This window comes from Phyllostomus discolor, chromosome 2 (assembly GCF_004126475.2).
Source record: "Phyllostomus discolor isolate MPI-MPIP mPhyDis1 chromosome 2, mPhyDis1.pri.v3, whole genome shotgun sequence".
In the NCBI taxonomy this organism is placed as follows: domain Eukaryota; kingdom Metazoa; phylum Chordata; class Mammalia; order Chiroptera; family Phyllostomidae; genus Phyllostomus; species Phyllostomus discolor.
The window spans coordinates 120,873,150-120,893,019 of NC_040904.2; the positions used below are offsets into that span (position 1 = coordinate 120,873,150).

At 36.5% G+C, this 19,870-nt stretch overlaps 2 protein-coding genes across 4 annotated transcripts in view; one reads left to right on the top strand and one right to left on the bottom strand.

Annotated features, from left to right (window-relative positions):
• LOC114512850 (centromere protein P) overlaps nucleotides 1-19,870 on the top strand; it is a 284,496-nt gene that overhangs the window by 186,588 nt on the left and 78,038 nt on the right. The gene's annotated exons all lie outside the window — the stretch shown is intronic.
• The window catches only part of ECM2 (extracellular matrix protein 2), a 43,123-nt gene that overhangs the window by 15,922 nt on the left and 7,331 nt on the right, over nucleotides 1-19,870 (bottom strand). Inside the window, exons 2-6 of one of the 2 annotated variants that reach the window (XM_028531978.2) lie at nucleotides 13,313-13,618; nucleotides 9,713-9,901; nucleotides 4,928-5,476; nucleotides 2,702-2,817; nucleotides 605-740 (exon numbers count right to left, since the gene is read on the bottom strand). In XM_028531978.2, the coding sequence (XP_028387779.1) occupies nucleotides 605-740; nucleotides 2,702-2,817; nucleotides 4,928-5,476; nucleotides 9,713-9,901; nucleotides 13,313-13,595 (1,273 nt within the window). In that variant the 5' untranslated portion in view covers nucleotides 13,596-13,618. The remainder of the gene's footprint in view (nucleotides 1-604; nucleotides 741-2,701; nucleotides 2,818-4,927; nucleotides 5,477-9,712; nucleotides 9,902-13,312; nucleotides 13,619-19,870) is intronic. The other variant, XM_028531980.2, reaches the window with a different exon arrangement.

A 19,870-nucleotide genomic window follows, 5' to 3' on the forward strand; every position in this document is an offset into this window, starting at 1 on the left:
GTGGCTGTGCGGAGCATCTAAGACTGATAAAAGAGATCCAATCAACCAGCCATGATACAGCATTATCACCACTAACCACCAAAAACATCAGTACAGACGCAACACCAGAATACATGGCTGTGTCCAAAGTTATATAACTCAGGATATTACAGATTTGGAGTTTAGTCAATGTATTGTAAATGATGAGAACCTGAAATCCTTGTGAGTTTCATGCCTATTTATAGTACTTTAAAGACAACAGGCAAGTGTCGCAGGTTCGATTCCCAGTCAGGGTACATGCCTGGGTTGCAGGCCATGACCCCCAGCAACCACACATTGACGTTTCTCTCTCTCTCTATCTCCCTCCCTTTCCTCTCTAAAAATAAATAATAAAATCTTTAAAAAAAGTTAACACCAACAGATTGAATTTTAAAAAAAAGACAACAGGCAGTTTAAAATACATTTTAAGAATTTCACTAATTAAAATAAGTTTTATCAACTTCAGTGATAAAGTGACCTTAAAAACCTTGCTAACTACTTACTTAGCAATACTGCAATTAAAATTCCTACATGACTGCAGAAGAAAGTTATAAGGACACATATAAAACCACACACTGATAAATACCTGATAAACTTTCTTCATCAATAGCCCGAAGATTGTTCTCATTGATTTTAAGTTCTTCTAATGTAGATGGTAGTTCCGAAGGAATCTCTACTAAATTGTTTCCATCCATATTTAAGTATACTAACTTCTTCAGAAGCTTAAAAAGCAAATCTCAAAATTACTTTTTTTATCTGGTCACAAATGTACAGTAATGTATTTCATTTAATGGTTCAATTTGCCATAGTTACTGACATCTTATAAATCTGAACTTACTCAGGTTTAGACGGCAATCCCCATATTGTCCCTGCCAGGGAGATGTTGATCCTGTTAGTAGTATTTATTCCCAGGTACTTTCAGCAAACTACATTTGATGATTTTGTATTCCACTCACCCATATTTATTTGTCACACATTATTGTGGTCTTCATAAACAAGAGAAGGCTCCTATTGCCACTGGATTAATTATATTTTGCTAGATCTTAGGTTTTCACCTCACGAATAGACACAAAGTTAATTAAATCATTCAGTGACCTGAATCTGTCATGGATGCTGAAATTTATCCTTTCAAACTTGTAAACCTCGGTTTTCTGTGTAGTAACCTCAGTTTTTAAGTAGAAGGAGAATTATAACCACTAATTATAGTGGAAATTCTTCAAATGAAATGGTATAAATTTCATAAGCTATTACTATGTGCTACCCAAACAGTTTTACCTGTGTGGGAAACATTTATGTCTACATTTATGGTTGCATGCTTGTTGGTCAAACTAGCCTGTAACGCCCAAGTAGAGTGCTGCAGTTGCGCAGGTTTTAGTGAAGCCATGCCAATCATTCACTCCAGTGGTGTTCAGATTCAAATTTTAGCAGTTTGGGAATGAGACAGAATATCTCATGACAAAAAAGGAAGGTAATTTCCTACAGTGTCTTCCTTTTTAATCACACAGTAAATGTACAACTCCCAGGTTTTCTATCAGAAGAATGACTACCATGAGGCAGATACTCTTGGTCTGTGACATTGAGGAATGTGAACCTCTCTCTGCCATCCCAGAATCTGAATGAAAACCAGGAACTGAGTGCATAAGAAGCCAGCAATTTGTCTAAGGAGTGGACAGAAGACTGTCCAAGGGAATAAAGTTTAGTCTAATGGGATACAGTATGTTTTACTTGGCCTTCTTAAAGCATACATATTTATGAGCATTTGTTTACACACAGAGAACTCTCCTTTTTTGCTTCTGCCTTTGTATATCTGAAATTCCTTGATCTTCTCTTTTCTCCTTTTTAGAAAAAAATTGTCAAATCTGAGTCTTTCAGAAATTTATTCTCTGCTATTCCCTATCTTCTCTACTTCCCTCTTTTTTCTCCAACCTATCCCCGTGACAGTTTTCTTTTTTTTTTTTAAGTTTTATTTTAATCATTGTTCAAGTACAGTTTTCTCCCTTTTACTCCCATTCTAGCCCACCCACCCAATCCTTCCCCCTTCCCTCCCATTACCACCCTCCCCTTAGCTTTTGTCCATGTGTCCTTTAAATTTGTTCCTGTAAATCCTTCCCATTCTCCCCTGAAATTCCCTCTTCTCTCCCCTCTGGTCACTGTCAGCCTGTCCCCTACTTCAGTGACTTTGACAGTTTTCATCAGAGCCCATTTGCTTTTTTTCAGAACCCCTTTTTCCTAAAGCATCCCTTCATCAGATGTTGTCCATAGCACAAAATAGGGAAGCTCTGACTTGCTGGCCTCAAAATATTCATAGTGTTTCCCGGTAAAGCTATCCTTTCTTCCCAGAAATACCTCTTGCATTAAGAGACCGTATTTCAACATCTTTACAGCTACTTAGGGGGAAACTACTCCTAAATTTAAAACATTTGTTTGTCATGGATGCTATTGTTGGTACTTTAAGGGTGAAGTGTAGAAAAACCATCCAGAAACATGTGGAACAACAGTCTCTATTCAAGATAAAACATGAATACAATTTAGGGACATCAGGGAGGAAATTTTAACTTAGGAGAAAACTACCAGTTAAAACATTTAACTTTTTCTCCCTTCCCCGTCTCCACCCACTGCTAGTACAAGTCACAGGACAGCTGTCTAAATGGATTGTTATTCCCAAATCAAAGCATGTGTTTACCTTGAGTGCGTTTGGACCTATGCCTGAAGAAGTGATATTATTTTTGCTCAAATCAAGCCTTTCCAAATTTGGTAATCCATTAAATGCTTCATCTGGAATAGAGACGATGGAATTGCCTAGGATGTGGAGCAGGTGATTTTTAGACCTATGTACCAATACATGCATGTATGTAAATGCGTATGCATGCATGTTCACATGCACACATAGCAAAAGAGAGTTTTATCTATAGGAAAAAGCAATGGGCAGAATATATATTATATAAGCTCATAACAAGGACAGAATATATATTATATAAGCAAATACATGTTTAAAAAAAACAAGACTGGGACTGGACTGTTTCACATAGTCAAAATTTTCACTCTAAAGACCTGACATTCTCTAGTGCATGTTTTACATAAAACTGTTTAAAACAACCAGAATGCAGTTTGCTACACAATTCTGTTAGCATTATACATTTTATAACAAAGATTATTTCTGGAAGTTTATGTAAAAACTGATTTTTATAGTTCTTCATATTTTCCCATTGATATTTCTGACAATCTGGTTCAGAAATTGATATTATTATTAACTAATAAAGCCTTGGGCATGTCACTTAACCTTTTCTGAGCATCAGTTTTCTTTTCTAAATAAGCAGCTTGGAGAGATGATCTCTCAGATCACCTCCAGATCTAATGTTTTACTTCTATGACTTCAATCTACAGAAGTTCCTATATGCCTTAAATTTATGGTGTTTTGTTTTGACATTCAGCTAAGTACAGTAGTCAGTGATTTTAGACTCAGAAAATGAGCTTGACAGAAACAGCACTACATAAACCACTTGGTAGCCTTCTTGTAAAACCAAGGTAGTGTAACTGAGCACAGATCTTTTATCTTTCATAAGACTTTAGACTTTAACAAGTTGAGCTTTCTTATGGCAGAGCACATCTGGCATGCAGGCCACAGGAGGAAGGGGCATTGCTGGAGCACAAGTCTGGGTATAAGAAAAATGCTGTTGGAGGTCACAACAGCATCGAGTCAGGAAGACCATGACACTGGTGGTGTCTCATCACAGACTGGCCATCCTGAACAAAAACAAAGGTGTTGGACTTTTCCTATTGAGTAGTTATATGATAATTTATTATTTTGATGGGTTTTTTTTAATGATTTCCCCCAAGACATGCCTGAAACTCCACTGAGATTCTGTCACCCCTACATCTGCAGGGCCACCCCTCATGAATCATACCACCCTTGTTCATTGGCCCGGTCTCCCTGCCAGCCAGCCTCACATTCACACTGGGTCATGCTGTTCTTCTACTCAGAACCTTTCCGGGTAGGCCTATAAAAACATGAGTAAAAGGTTTGGACCACTCCATGTCCATTAGAATGACTGACATGAGGCAGAAAATAGCTGACCTGAAGCAAAATGGAAGGGCTTCTCTGACATTGCTGGCAGGAATGCCACAGCCTCTTTAGAGACTTTTTAGTAGTTTCTCACCAAGTTAAACATGTGTTTACTGTGTCACTCAGAGGCCCTACCCCTGGATATGTATTCTAGGGTAAAGAAAACTTTGGTCCTCACAGACATCTGTATGTGGATGTTCATAACAACTGTATACATAACTGCCCCAAACTAGAAATAATCCAGATGTCTTTTAGCTGGTACCTGTGGTTCATTCAAATAACCACTCAGTAATATAGAGGAGCACAATACGGATAAATGGAACAACCTAGATGACCTTTAAAAGCAGTGTAATAAGTGAAGGAAGCCCAACTGAAAAGGCTATGTATTGAATGATTCTATTTCTATGATGTACTGGAAAAGACAAAACTACAGATACAGAACACATCCTGGTGCCCAGGATGAAAGGAAGGGCATGAGGGAATTGGGGGAGGTGAAGAAATATTCTGTATCTTGATAGAGGCATTGGTTACCTGACTATATGCCTGTGTCAAAATTCAGTAACATGCTAACAATAAGTTTTACTACATATAAATTATAGTTCAGTAAAGATGACTTTAAGAAAAAGTCCAAGGGAAATCATGGTTTGATTTGGAGGAATTCGCTTTATACCTAATTATGCTATACTGTAGTAAACACCTACCTCTTCTGCAAAGTTTATATGTTTGAAGATTGTGAAAATTGTCTGGAGTCAGTTTATATTATGAAATTAAAACATAACATTCATGCGGCAAAGAGAGTTATGTACTTTTAAATCATAAAATAAAACAGACATCAGCATCTCTTACCAGGGAGCTCCAGACTTGTTACCTCTGGTGCTGTTAGTGGTGGTATCTGTGTGAGGTTAACACTGTTGCAGCTGATGGTCCTGTAGGACAAAGAGCACCCACTTGGCAGAGGTGGCATGCGTCTGGGAGGAGCAGGGACAGGGAGTCGAGGTGGAATCCTGACTATATCTCTAATGGTCTCATACTCATCCTTGTAGTCCTCCTCTTCATTCTCCTCCTCCTCCTGTCTTGCTGTGCTTCCATGATGATGGGTCTGCCTCCCCTCCTCTGCAAGTCTCTGCTCTGCCCCTTCTCTGCTCTGCCTCTCAGTGGTAAGTCTCTCCCCATCTCCAGTTCCAGGGATCTTTTGCTTTCTATCTTCATTTTCTTTAATTTCTTCATTAGACTCCTCAAATTGAAGTTCCTCTTTTCTCAATGCTTGATCCATTTCCACCCGAGGTGGTGGACGTTGCTTATGAAGTAAGTTAGTAGTTTCTCCTTGTTCTGAAGAATCACCAGAAAATTCAGTTCTGTCATTTAATGCTCTATCACTGAGTAGCAGGTAAGAGACTACACTGACCATGCAAGAAGTAGGCAGCAGGGGCATGTTGTGATGTTAATAAAAGGAAGAATCACAGCAAAAATTAGGTTAATAAATATTATTCCGGACTTCTGGCCAAGATGGAGACGTAGGTGGACACACTGTGCCTCCTCGCACAACCAAAATAAGGACAACAAAAATTCACAAACAAAAAAACAACTAGTACTGACAGAAAATTGAACTGTATAGAAGTCCAACAACCAAGGAGTTAGAGAAGAAACATTCATCCAGACTGGTAGGAAGGGCAGAGTCAGGTGGCCCGGTGGAGAGGACTCGTGACAAAGCAGCGGCTGGTGGACCCAGGGCATGAAAGGCTGCAGCAGGTGGACGTAGGGAGGCAGTGGATTGTGGAGGGGTGCGGTATACAAGGCAGCTGGCAGACTGGGCCATCCCACATTCATGCTCAGATAAACCAGGTGAAACTAGAGAGCAAGACAGACCATGAAACCCAGGATCCCAGTGTGGGGAAATAATGCCTCAAAACACTGATTGAAAACATCCGTGGGAGTTGAGGTTCCAGGAGAGACTCCTGATGGGAGAGTTCATTGCAGAGACCCACAGGGTCCTAGAACATATACAAACCCACTCACCCAGGAATCAGCACCATAAGGGCCCAGTTTGCTTGGGGGAAGGGGTGGGAGTGACTGAAATCCAGCAGAGAGCAGAGCAAGCGCCATTGTTCCCTCTGGGACCCCGCCCCCACATACAGCATCACAACCCAGTGACTGGGTTGCCCCACCCAGGTAAACACCTAAGGCTCCACCCCTCATTACCTAATATGCATGTCAAGACACACAAAAAATGGCCCAAACAAAAGAACAGATCAAAACTCCAGGAATAATACAACTAAGTAATGAAGGGGTAGCCAACCAATCAGATGCACAGTTCAAAGCACTGGTGATCAGGATGCTCACAGAATTGGTTGAATTTGGTTGCAAATTAGATGGACAAATGAAGGCTACACTAAGTGAAATAAAGGAAAATGTACAGGGAAACAATAGTGATGGGAAGAAAGCTGGAACTCAAATCAATGGAGTGGACCAGAAGGAAGAAAGAAACATTCAATCAGAAAAGAAGGAAGAAACAAGAATTCAAAAAAATGAGGAGAGGCTGAGGAACCTCCAAAATATCTCTAAACGTTCCAACATCCTAATTATAGGTGTGCCAGAAGGAGAAAAGGAAGAGCAACAAATGGAAAAGATACTTGAACAAATAATAAAGGAGAACTTCCCCATTCTGGCAAAGGAAATAGACTTCCAGGAAGCTCAGAGAGTCCCAAACAAGTTGGCCCAAGAAGGAACACACCAAGTCACATCATAATTACATTACCCAAGATTAAAACGAAGGAGAGGATCCTAGAAGCAGCAAGAGAAAAGGAGGCAGTTACCTACAAAGGAGTTCCTATCAGACTGTCAGCTGATTTCTCAAAAGAGACCTTACAGGCAAGAAGAAGGGGCTGGAAAGTAGTATTCCAAGTCATGAAAGGCAAGGACCTACATCCAAGATTGCTCTATTCAGCAAAGATTTCATTTAAAATGGAAGGGCAGATCAAGTGCTTCTCAGGTAAGGTCAAGTTAAAGGAGTTCATTATCACTAAGCCCTTATTATATGAAATGTTATAGGGACTTAAATAAGTAAAAGAAGATAAAAAACATGTACAGTAAAATGACAGCAAACTCATAATTATTAACAACCACACCTAAAACAAAAACAAAGCAAACTAAGCAAAGTAGAACATGAACAAAACCACAGAAATGGAGATCACATGGAGGGTTAGCAACAGGGGAGTGGGAGGAGGAGAGAGGGGGAAAAGGTGCAGAGAATAAGTAGCATAGATGGTAGGCAGAAAATAGACAGGGGGAGGGTAAGAATAGTATGGGAAATGTAGAAGCTATAGAACTTATATGTATGACCCATGGACATGAACTAAAGGGGGGGAATGTGGGTGGGAGAGGGTATTCAGGGTAGAGGGGAGTGAAGGTGGGGAATGGGACAACTGTAATAGTATAATCAATAACCTATATTGAAAAAAATATTATTGCCTCCAGGTAGTTTTGTGTATACTTTAAACATGAAATACATCTTAAAATCTTTAAGTAGTTTTCATTATAATTTTATTCTATAAATTCTATTGTAGACAATACTTGTTTTGCCTGAGATTTTACTATTTACTTGTACTGAAGTATCATGCTACTTGGTAACTAAAGAGGGAATAATATTATCACACATTATGCAAAATGGGGAAGCAGTCCTATTGTGAGATTGCAACATAGTCAGATATGACACCTTTATAATAGATACTGTTTAGTTAATAAGGCTTATTAGTAATGCAAGAAATTGTACACTCTCAGATATAATAAAGTGAAATGTGTATTTTATTTACAGTAGTAAGATTGGCTTTTGGTTGTAGAATTATTATTTTTATCCAATTTTCTTTCCGCTTCATGAGTCTAAAAGCATTCTTTGATACAAAGTTCTTTTTTTTTCTCCCAGACTCTACTTAAATCCTTTTTGCTTCTTGAGACTTAAAGAAAACATCTGGACTTAATTAACCTAGACATATGCATGATGGTACTTTTTGTTATTCCATGATGATGAGAGCATAAATACAGGGTAGACAAAAAGTAAGTTTACAGCTGTTATTTATTTATTTATTTATTTATTTATCTATTTATTATTGTAGTATTTGTTTGTATTATTTGTCTTTTTCCATACAAACAATTGTAAACCCACTTTTGCCTAACTCTGTGTATAGTAGAAGGTTACTCTACATTTGTATTTAGTTGTCAATACTTTGGCTAAAGTGGGGAAGATGTGACTGAGACCATACTTCAGACTTACCTATCTCCTTGCTTTGTGTAGTATTTAATACTATATATAAATCATCCACAAAGAGCTCAGAAAATATAATTATTTGGAAGATTACTTGAGATTTCAATTCAGTGTATATTATAAAGTCTTTCAGTTATTTCATACTTTAGACTCACCTATCTCCTTGCTATATATAGTATTTAATACTATATATAAATTATCCACAAAGAACTCAGAAAATATAATTTGAAGGAGTATTTGAGATTTCAATTCAGTGTATATTATAATAAAGTATTTCAGTTATTTCTTTCACATCTGGGGCAGAAAATACAAAAGGAGAACAGGAAACAATTAGCAGGAGAAAACTAAAGCTATCATATTGAAACATTTAAAATACTTCCTGTATATCCAAGTTTATTTTTTCAAAATAACCACAGCATTTTAAGAATAATTCCAGTCCTTTGAAAAATGTTTCAGAATTTCTGAATTTTCATTTATGAACCTTGTGGTTTTCACACCCAAGGAGTCAGTTTTATTAAATACTTGTATTTTCTGACACTTTAACAGTCATAAATATTTTAGTAAGATAATTGGTAGTATCCACCAAAATACAATTCCTAAATATTCTGAAGTTCTTCCCAGCAAGGGACTTGTGTAGATACCAGCCCTGTGATCACCCTTGATCACAGACAAGAAAAAACATCCCAATCCCTTCCTATAAACTATTTAACTTATATTTGTGTATTTCATAAGGCATGGGCTAGGCTTTTCTTGGAGACCTGAGTTGTCCTCATAAGGATTCCCAGCTCCATCAGGTATGAGCCTCATAGGATAAGGGGACAGTAAGCAGCCAACAAAACCTCATAGCATGACTTTCCTGTAAACAGCAGTGCCATAAGGAAAAGCCATTGCTCCAAATAGATTGGAGAGTTGCGATTTATACTCTCTAGATGCAAACCATTACTCTTTTGTTCACTATGAGTTCCTCATCTTTGTTTGGGATAATAATTGTACCCACACTGAGTTGGATTAATGAGATAATGTAGTTAAGGAGCCAAGCAGAGCCTCTTATGCAACCTAACAACTCAGGGACTATTGGCTGTGTAAATTCTATCACTACATTCCTAAAGCTGAGAGCCAAATGTGTAATGTAATGTAATATAATGTGGTCCAAGCTTACTCATTCTGCTAGAGCTACAACTGTAATGCCAAGATTTTTTATTTCTATTCCCTATTTTAAGTTTTCCCCAGTAACGTCTATGTTTATCATAATTGTGCAAATATTTTAAGTACTCTGATGACTGATTCATCATAATTTAAAACTTAAAGTAAGTAACAAGATAAAAACAAGTGGAACTTAAGGACTAATTTACATGTGATATAAATATTTGTACCGGTATCAGAGCAGACTGGGCAGCATTCTCCTTCAGGTATAATTGTTTGGGGGCACCTCTGAGGATGGCACATGGTTTTATCACAAAGCACTCTTCCATTTGAGCAGAGGCAGGTAGTGCAGAGCTCAGGAGACCATACGGCTTTGTTGTACATGGTCATTCCATTTACCAAACAGTGTCCCTTCTTTCCTAGGAGAGAACATAAGACATTTAAATTCTAAGACTGGTTACCAGCACCTGTGAATGTATGTGAGCACAATGTGAAGTCCAATGGTTAGGACCACACAAGAATAGCATTCTGTGTGCATTCATGCTAGGGTAAAATATCTTATAAACGTAACCCTCTGAAATGCTTTCCTGTGCACTGCTCTCAACGTCTCTCTCTCTTAGGTTCTGGAGTGACCTCCTTATGGTAACTTGACTATGAATTGTGCTTTCATCCTGTATCTGTCAGGGTGGTTAAGTTACACAACAGCGGATGTGTGAATAAGTACGTCAGCTAAGCAGGCCATTAGTCAGCTGATTTGAATACTAGAGGGAACATTTTTCTTCTGACCCTGATCATTTCTGTTAACTCTCCATCTGATGAGCTGTTGTCCCCAAATTATACCTCCAAATGAGCTCACACATTTGTCCTGTCCTTTTTGCCATCACTGTGTCAGTCCAATCCCAGCCCTACCCAACTCTCATTTGGGTACTTGCCGTCGACTAATCCCACTCACCAAATTCCTCCCGTGGAAAAAAAATAGATTCGTGTAAGTTTTTTCCTGATTATAAAAATACTAGATCTTATCAAAATTCCAACAGCCTTTTTTTTTGGCAGAAATGTAAAGTTCATCCTCAAATTCATATGGAATTACAAAGGGCCCTGAACTGCCAAAAAATCTTGAAAAAAAGAACAAAATTGAAGCACTCACACTTTGTTTCAGAAATTAGCACAAAGCTGCAGTAATCAGCTTATGGCAGTGTGGCATAAGGATAAGCATATAGACTAATGGAATATCGAAAGTCCAAAAATAAACCACACCTATGGCCAAATGATTTTTGGCCAGAGTGTGAAAACCATTCATTCAATAAGGGGAAAAAATAGTCTCTTCAACAAATGGTGCTGGGACAACTAGATAGCCACGTGCAAAACAATGAAGTTGTCTACTACCTCAAACCAAATACAAGAATTAAACTCAATATGGATCAAAAACCTTAATAGAAGATGTAAAACTACAATACTCATAGAAGAACACATAGGTGTAAATCTCCATGACCTTGGATTTTTAGATATGATTCCAAACCACAAGCAGCAAAAAAATAAATTGGACTTTATTAAAATTAAAATTTTGATACATCAAAGGATAATGTCAAGAACGTGAAAGGAAAGTGTACATAATGGGAGAAATATTTGCAAATTATATCTGATATTTGCAAATCATATCTAATATCCACAGTATAGATAAATAACTCTTATAACTCAACAATAGAAAAACAAACAACCCAATTAAAAACTAGGCAAAGGGCTTGAGTAGACATTTCTCAGAAGTAGATATACAGTGGGAAATAAACACATAAAAAGATGTTCAACATCATTAGTCATTAGGGAAATATACATTAAAATACCACTTCACATTCACAAGAATGACTGCATTTTAAAAAAGGGAAAATAACAAATGTCAAGGATGAAGAGAAGTTGGAATCTTTGAATATTGTTGGTCAGTATGTAAAATGGTATCTGTCACCTTTGTAGAAAACATTTGGTGGTTCCTCAGTAAATTAAGCAAAATTACCATATATCTCAGCTCCTAGGCACCCCATATTCCATTTCCAAGTATGTGCCTGAGAAAATTGAAAGTAGGAGTTCAAATAGAAACTTGTTCACAAGTGTTTATAGCTATGCTATTTACAGTATAGCCAAAATTAGAAACAACACAAATGTCCATCAACAGATGAATGGATAAATAAATGTGGTATATCTGTATAGTAGAATGTTATTCAGCCATAAAAATGAAGTAGTGACATGCTACAACATGGATGAACCTTGAAATCTTTATTCTTAGTGATAGAAGCCAGACATGGAAGGTTATACATTATATGACTCCTTTTATATGGGAATATTTTAGAGACAGATTAGTAGTTGCTAGGGGCTGAGTTAGGGAGAAATGGGAAGTGACTGCTTAATATGTATGGAGTTTCCTTTTGGGGTGAAGAAAGTGTTCAGGAACTATATAAGTGATAATTGTTGCACAGCACAGTGTACTAAATGCCGCTGAATTGTGTACTTTATAATATATTTTTAAAAGATTTTATTTATTTATTTTTAGACAGAGGGGAAAGGAGGTAGAAAGAGAGGAAGAGAAACATCGACATGTGAGAGAGTCATTGACCAGTTGCCTCTTGCACACCCCCCACTGGGGACCTGGCCCACAACCCAGGCATGTGCCCTGACTGGGAATCAAACCAGCGACCCTTTGGTTTGCTAGTCAATGCTCAATCCACTGAGCCACACCAGTGAGGGCTTATATACTTTATAATGTTAAATGGTAAGTTTTGTGTTAAGTGTATTACTACAGTTTTTTAAAAAGTGCTGAAAGACCACTGGAAAATGTTTTAGGACAACAGAAATATTTAGTATACAGCTATGTGTTTTTATGCACACTTCCCTATATTACATATTTTTAAACAGATTTGAGATCACATTATACATACTACTTTTCAACCTTTTTGTTTCCTATTATAGCTTGGATATCATCCCAAATAACTAGGAAAATTGACCTCATTATTCTTTAGCAATTGTGGGTACACTATTATCAAATCTTAGCAGATTTTCCTGCCTTTGACTTTTCTCCCACTTATGCTGTACATGTGATCTTAGTTGTATATTTGCATAGAAAATTTATGTTATTTCTCTTAGCTTTATGGAATACCATCATATAGAAACATTGGTTTTCTAGAGACAATATATGAAGTATTGGCCACAGAATATAATATGATGATATTTTCTTTTGTCTTTTGAAAGTTTTATGCAGTGGTAACATATGTATAGTATAATTACTTTTTCCTTCCAAGTCTGCAAAAATGTGGACCATTAAATACTGGTTCTTAAAAATGCCTAGTTGAAATATATGGCAGAATTTTTAATTCTTTCAATTGTTGAAAATTGAGTAATTTAGTCTGTATAAAATGAAATAGCTTAATTCCATTTTTTGGAGATTTTTTATTGAAAATATTTAACAGACATGGGTTTATATAATCATCTGAATTGTTTATTTCTATTACCTAGATGGCATATCATTACAAATGAAAAAGCAGTTTTCAAATTTATGTGTATATTTTCTATGTTATGGTTACAACTATTTAAAATACATGGCATAGTAAACAGGCTAAAAATAAATAAAACAACATAGTAACTATGGTTTTATAAGTGTAGTTGTAGGAAAATTAGTTTGTCTTTTTTCCAGTAATTTTATAAGTGCATTCTATGAATGATTTTTTAAAATCAGTTGAAAATTTATCTTCATAGATTAAACCAAAAGATAAGTTGAATTTTTTAAAAATTATCTTCATGGAGGTTCTTTCGCTCCCTCCTTCTTTCTAGTACTGTTTTCTTACCTGGTAGTACGTTATAGCTTGATTCTACTCCAAGAAAACTTAAAAAGGATTCAAACTTCTCTGTGCTATAATCCAAGTTATCCATGGGAAGTTTTGCTGCTGGTGTCACCATCATTATTTGCTGTATTCTAAGCTGTCTACTGGATCTGTGCATAGGTGAAGAAATTTTCTTCAGTCTTCTGTTACACATCTTTCTTTGCTTCCCAGGATTTTTATCATTTTGTCCAAAATCAGTTTGCAAAATGATAAGCAGAAAAAACAAAAACAAACTTGCAAACTTCATGCTGGTTTTTCACCATTCAGTTTCTAGAATAAGAATGAAACAACTTCTGAGTTAATGGTGACTGTGTTTTTACCTCTGAAAACTGGGTAATAATGCCTCTGTGCCTCAGCAGCAAAATCTTTGAGAAATAATACATATGACATATGGGATCTATGCTATAGTAGCCCCACCAAATCAGAATTTAGAATTTTTCTGTCAGAATCAAAGAACTTCTAATATCTTTATCTCTAGAACAGGCAAGAGCTGACTTTTTCTAGGACCAGATAGCAAATATTTTAGGCTTTACAGATCATATGTTCACTGTCACAACTACTCAAATCAGCCCATATAGCACAAAAGCAGACAATATTACACAGGTGAGTGTGGCTGTATGCCAATAAAAATCTATTTACAAAAACAGGCAATGGGTTAAACTTTGTGCCTGGGCCATTATTTGCCAATGCTTCTCTGTACTACTGTGTTGTAGGTTTTCAGAGGTCACTCAAGAGATTCCTTTCCAGATGTCTACCAAGTCATTTTGTGACTGATCCAGCTCATTTTCCCAGCTCTTCTGTTTTGTTCTTTTATTCTCTAGCTTTGTAATTTTCTCTGTTAGGTCAAGGAACATGATTGCAGTATATAAAAATAACAGTAAACTGCCATCAGTTATAAAGAGGTAAGAGGGACAAAGAGTAACTCTTAATCAGCTGGTTTCAAGAGCACCACAGGGCCCTACACATAATAAATCTGAAAAACATTTGAGAAATACTTCAGTACTCTTGGTGAGAAAGACTAATTGTGGTGGTAGCATTGTAGTTAGACAGGATGGTCCAGGCTCTGTAGAGACAAGTAGCAGGGACAGGTAAAGAGAAACCCTTTAAAACTTAATACAGGGACTTTCTTGAAGGATCACCCAGCCATGCTCTCTGACCTGCAGTTAGTCCTTCAATGGAAGGTTTGTACAGTGTCCGTTGCCTCTCTGAACTTAGAGCCAGTTTCCCCACTCTCACCACTGCCTGGTGGCCCTTCCCTTGCTGCTCTTCCCTTAGGTTTCCTCATTATTATGACTCTGTGAGATCAGCTGCCCTCTCCACACAGCCAGGGTACATGGAAGAGAATATGAAACTCCAGGGATCTTAAGGAACCAGACTCTTTAAAGGACCTTTGTTCAGGGAGGAAATGATCCCACTCCTCACAGACCTACCTTGATCACCTCTGTCAACCAAAAGAGAACTGTTGCATTTCAGAAAAGACCACTCTGGCTAGTGATGAGGAAGAATGGTAAAGGTTCAAGGTGATATTGGATACAGAGATTCAAACTTCAAACTGCAAAGAAGAGACTTTGAAGTCTCAGAGGACCAACAGTAGCCATAGACTGTCAACCAGCAATCTTGTTCAGGCCTTAGGAAATAGCCCAAACACCCTCTAAGCATTTGATTCAGCCTTTCTGTCTGAAAGTAATCTGTTGCCATCCAGATGCTACTGTCTTACAGTTCTGTTTCAAACCCTGTGAGTAAGCTGTGGAAATCCCAAGAGCATCTGAATGGAAGACCATGTACTGGGGTTAAAGTAAGCCTTCCCCATCACAGTGCCTGCCACCCAAATGTATATGAAATGGGGATGATCAGTGTTTAAGTCTAGCCAAATATTGTGATCTTCTCCCACTAGGAACCTTAATGATCATAGAAAAAACAGGATTGCCACCCTGGATTCTTCGCCTAGGTACAAATGTCATTCACTCACTGACAAATAAAAATAGGAGCACAGCAACCCAAAAATCTATGGGACACAGCAAAAGCAGACCTTAGAGGTAAATACATAACAATGCAGGTCAACCTTACAAAGCAATAAAAATTTTAAGTAAGCAGTCTGACCTTACACCTAATAGAACAAGAAAAAGAACAACAAATAAAGCTAAAGTGAGTAGAAGGAAGGAAATAATAAAGATCAGAATAGAAATAAATGAAATACAGTCTGAAAAATAATACAAAAGATCAGTGAAACCATGGGCTGGGTTTTTTAAAAGATAAACAAGATTGATCAACTTTTAAGCATAAGCAGACTCATCAAGAAAAAAAAAAGAGAAAATGAACCCAAATAAATAAAATCAGAAATGAAAGAGAAGTTACAAATGATACCACAGAAATGCAAAGGGTTATAACAAAATACTACAGACTACTATGTGCCAACAAACTGGGCAATCTAGAAGAAATGCATTAATTCCTAGACACACATAATCTTGCAGAACTGAATTAAGAAAAAATATAATAAAAATTTTTATGATAAAACGAAATTTAAAAAGAAGAAAAAGGAAATCTGAACAGACCAGTTACAACCAAGGATATTAAATTACTAATCAAAAATTAACAAAAAAACTAAAGTCCAGGACAGGTTGGCTTCACAGGTGAATTTTACCATAATTCAAAGAAGAATGAACACCTACCTATTTTTCACAAACTATTCCAGAAAATTCAAGAGGAGAGAAGGCTTTCAAGCTTATTTTATGAGGCTACCCAGATCCAAAACTAGGCAAAGACATTGCCAAAAAAGGAAATAACGTACCAATATTCCTGATGAACATAAATGCAAAAATCCTCAAATATTAGCAAACTGAATCCAGCAGTGTTTTAAAAAGAGTACATACCATGATCAGTTGATATTTATTTCTAGGATGCCATGATGCTTGAATATTGTCAAATCAATAAATGTGATACTCCACATAAACAAAATGAAGGATAAAAATCATATGATCCTATCAATAATGCAGAAAAAGATTGGACAAAATCCAGCATTCATTTATAATAAAAAATATCAGCAAAGTGGGAATAGTGGGAACATACTTCAGCATAGTAAAGACCATATATGACAAGCTCACAGCAGACATCATACTCAACAGGGAAAGCTAAAACAGTTTCCCTTAAGGTCAGGAAAAAAGGGTGTTTACTTTCATCACTTTTTATTCAAAATAGCATTAGAAATCCTAGCCATAGCAGTCAGACAAGAAAATATATATAAAAGGCAAAGGAAAAAGTAAACCTGTCATTATTAGTAGATGACGTGATACTGTATAGACAGAACCCTAAAGTTCCCACCAAAAAAACTATTAAAACTGATAAATTAACTCAGTAAAGTAGTAGGATACTAAATTAATATTCAGAAATTGGTTGGGATTTTTATATACTCATAACTTACCAGAAAGAGAAGTTTAGAAAACTCTCATTTACATTGCATCAAAAAATACCTAGGTATAAATTTAACTGAGAATGTCAAAGACTTGTACTCATAAAATTAAAGACAGTGAAGAAAAAAGTTGAAGAAGATACAGCTAAATGGAAGTATATACTGTGCTCATTGATAGGAAGAATTAGCATTGTTAAAATGTCCATACTACTCAAAGCAATCTATATCAATATTGCTGAAAAACATCATGGTATTGGCATAAAAATAGTTACATATGTCAGTGGAACAGAATAAAGTGCCCAGAAATAAATCCATGCCTATATGGTCAATTAATATATGACAAAGAGGGCAGGAATGTACAATGGAGTAAAGACAGTATATTCAATAATAGGTATTGGCAAAACTGGACATGTACATGCAAAAATGCCACCTAGATTACCTTCTTATACCATGTAAAACAATAAACTCAAAATGGATTAAATATTTAAATGTAAGACCTTAAACTATAAAACTTGAAAAGAAACATGCATATTTCCTGGTAGGCTCTTAGTAAAAAAAATTTGTATATATCTCCTTAGGAAAAGGAAACAGAAGAAAAGGTAAACATGGGACTATATCAAACTAAAAAGTTTTGTGCCCTGGCTGGCGTAGCTCAGTGGATTGAGCACGGGCTGGGAACCAAAGTGTCCCAGGTTCGATTCCCAGCCTGGGTACATTCCTGGGTTGCAGGCCATAACCCCCAGCAACCGCACATTGATGTTTCTCTCTCTCTCTTTCTCCCTCCCTTCCCTCTCTAAAAAAAAATAAATGAATAAAATCTTTAAAAAAATTATTATAAAATGTTTTGTACAAAAAGGAAACCATCAACAAAAAGAAAACCTATTGAATGGGAGAACATATTAGTTGATTATACATCCAGTAAGGAATTAATATCTGAAATTTATGAAGAATGGATACAACTTAACACCAAAAAAAAAATCAAACAATTCAATAAACATAGGCAGAAGACCTGAATAGATATTTCTCCAAAGCAAACAGAAGACAAATCAAACAGCAGCAGACTCCAAAGATGACATACACATGGCAACAGACATGAAAAGATATGCAAAGTCAGTAATCATCAGAGAAATGCAAAAAAAATACAATGAGATATCAACTCATACATGTCAGAATGGCTATCATCAATTAATAAACAAGTGTTGATGAGGATGTGGAAAAAAGGGAACCCCAGTGCTGTGGGTAGGATTGCAAAGTTGTACAGTCACTGTGGAAAACAGTGTGGAGGTTCATCAAAAAATTAAAAATAAAACCATCTTCTGACCCAGCAATTCCACTCCTGGGTATTTATCCAAAAAAAGCCATAACCCTAATTTGAAAAGATACTTGCACTCCAATGTTCATCTGCAGCGTTCTTTACAATAGCCAAGATGTGGAAGCAACCTGAATGGCCATTGTTAGACAATTGGGTAAAGAAGATGTCATACATATATACAGTGGATTACTCAGCCATAAAAAGAATGAAATCTTACCATTTGTGACAACATGTATGGACCTAGAGAGTATTATGCTAAGTGAAATAAGTCAGACATAGACAAATATCATACTATTTTACTTTTATGTGTAATCTGAAGAACAAAATGCATAAACAAACCAAACAGAAGCAGACTCATATATACAGAGAACAAACTCAGGGTTGCCAGATTGGGAGGGGTTTGGGCCTAGATAAAAAGGTGAAGGGATGAAGAAACACAAATTGGTGGTTACAAAACAGTCATGAGGATGTAAAGTATGACATATGGAATAAATATAGTCAATAATATCGTAATAACTATGTATGGTGCCAGGTGTGTACTGGACTTAGCAGGGTAGTCACTTCATGAAATATATAAATTTCTATTCACCACTTGAAGCAAATATAAAATAATATTGAGTGTCCACTGTAATTTAAAAATAAGAAATAAGTTATAAATCAATATGGAATGCAAGGAATATAGTCAGGTGGGAATAGACTTACTTGGGTGATCACTTTGAAAGTTATAAAAATGTCTAATCACTATGTTATATACCTGAAAGTAAGTGATACTGAATGTCAGCTGTAATTGAAAAGTTTTTTATATTAATATTTTAATCTTTATTCTATTTTGTCATTACCATTTAGTCCTCTTATACCCTCTCCCCCCAGCAATCACCACACTGTTGTCCTTGTCCATGAGTGCTTTTTTCCTTTTTGCTTAATCCTTCCACCCTCAAATCTCCCCCCACCCCACCAGCTGTTATCTATTCTCCATCTGTGAGTCTGTCTCTGTTTTGCTTGTTAGTTCAGTTTGTCCATTTGTTTTCACATATGGCTATTAATCATAGGGTATTTGTCTTTCTCTGACTGGCTACCACTTTGATGTTCAGAGTAAAAGAGTGGGTGTTTGAAATCATACATCTAAATCATGTAATGAATAAAATTCACAATCTCAGCTTCTCTGAACTACTTAGCAATGGTGTGTGATCTCAGACCTCTTTGAAGGCAGAAATGAAGTGATAGATATCATGGAGGGCCTTGAGAACCAGGCTGTGATGTTGATAGTATTTTAGGTCAGGGATTAGGAAATTAGGGGCCAGAGGCCAAATTGATCCTGCTGGGTGCTTAAAATGGTTTTTATATTTTAATGATTTAAAAATTTAAAACAAGAATAATTTATGACAGATTAAACTATATGAAATTAAAATTTCAGTATCCTTACATAGTTTTATTAGAACAGCCACTGTCATTTATTTATATATTGCTTATACTTTGGCACTACAGTGGCAGATTTGCATAGTTATAATATAGACTTAATGGTGTAGCCTTCAAAATCTAAAATAGTTTGTAGCAAAAGTTTGCCAGGCATAGTTTATAACAATACTTCTAGACTGGGGATGACTTTGCCCCCAGGTGACATATTCAGAAATGTCTGGATACATTTTTAGTAGTCACACTTGGTAGGGGTTGTGCTACAGACTTTCAGTGTGTAGAAGCCAGGGATGCTGCTAAATGTCTTAACAGAGCTTAGGATAGGCCTCCACAGCAAAGAACTAACCAGCAAAAAAAAAAAAAAAGTCATTTGTGCCAAGATCCAGGAACC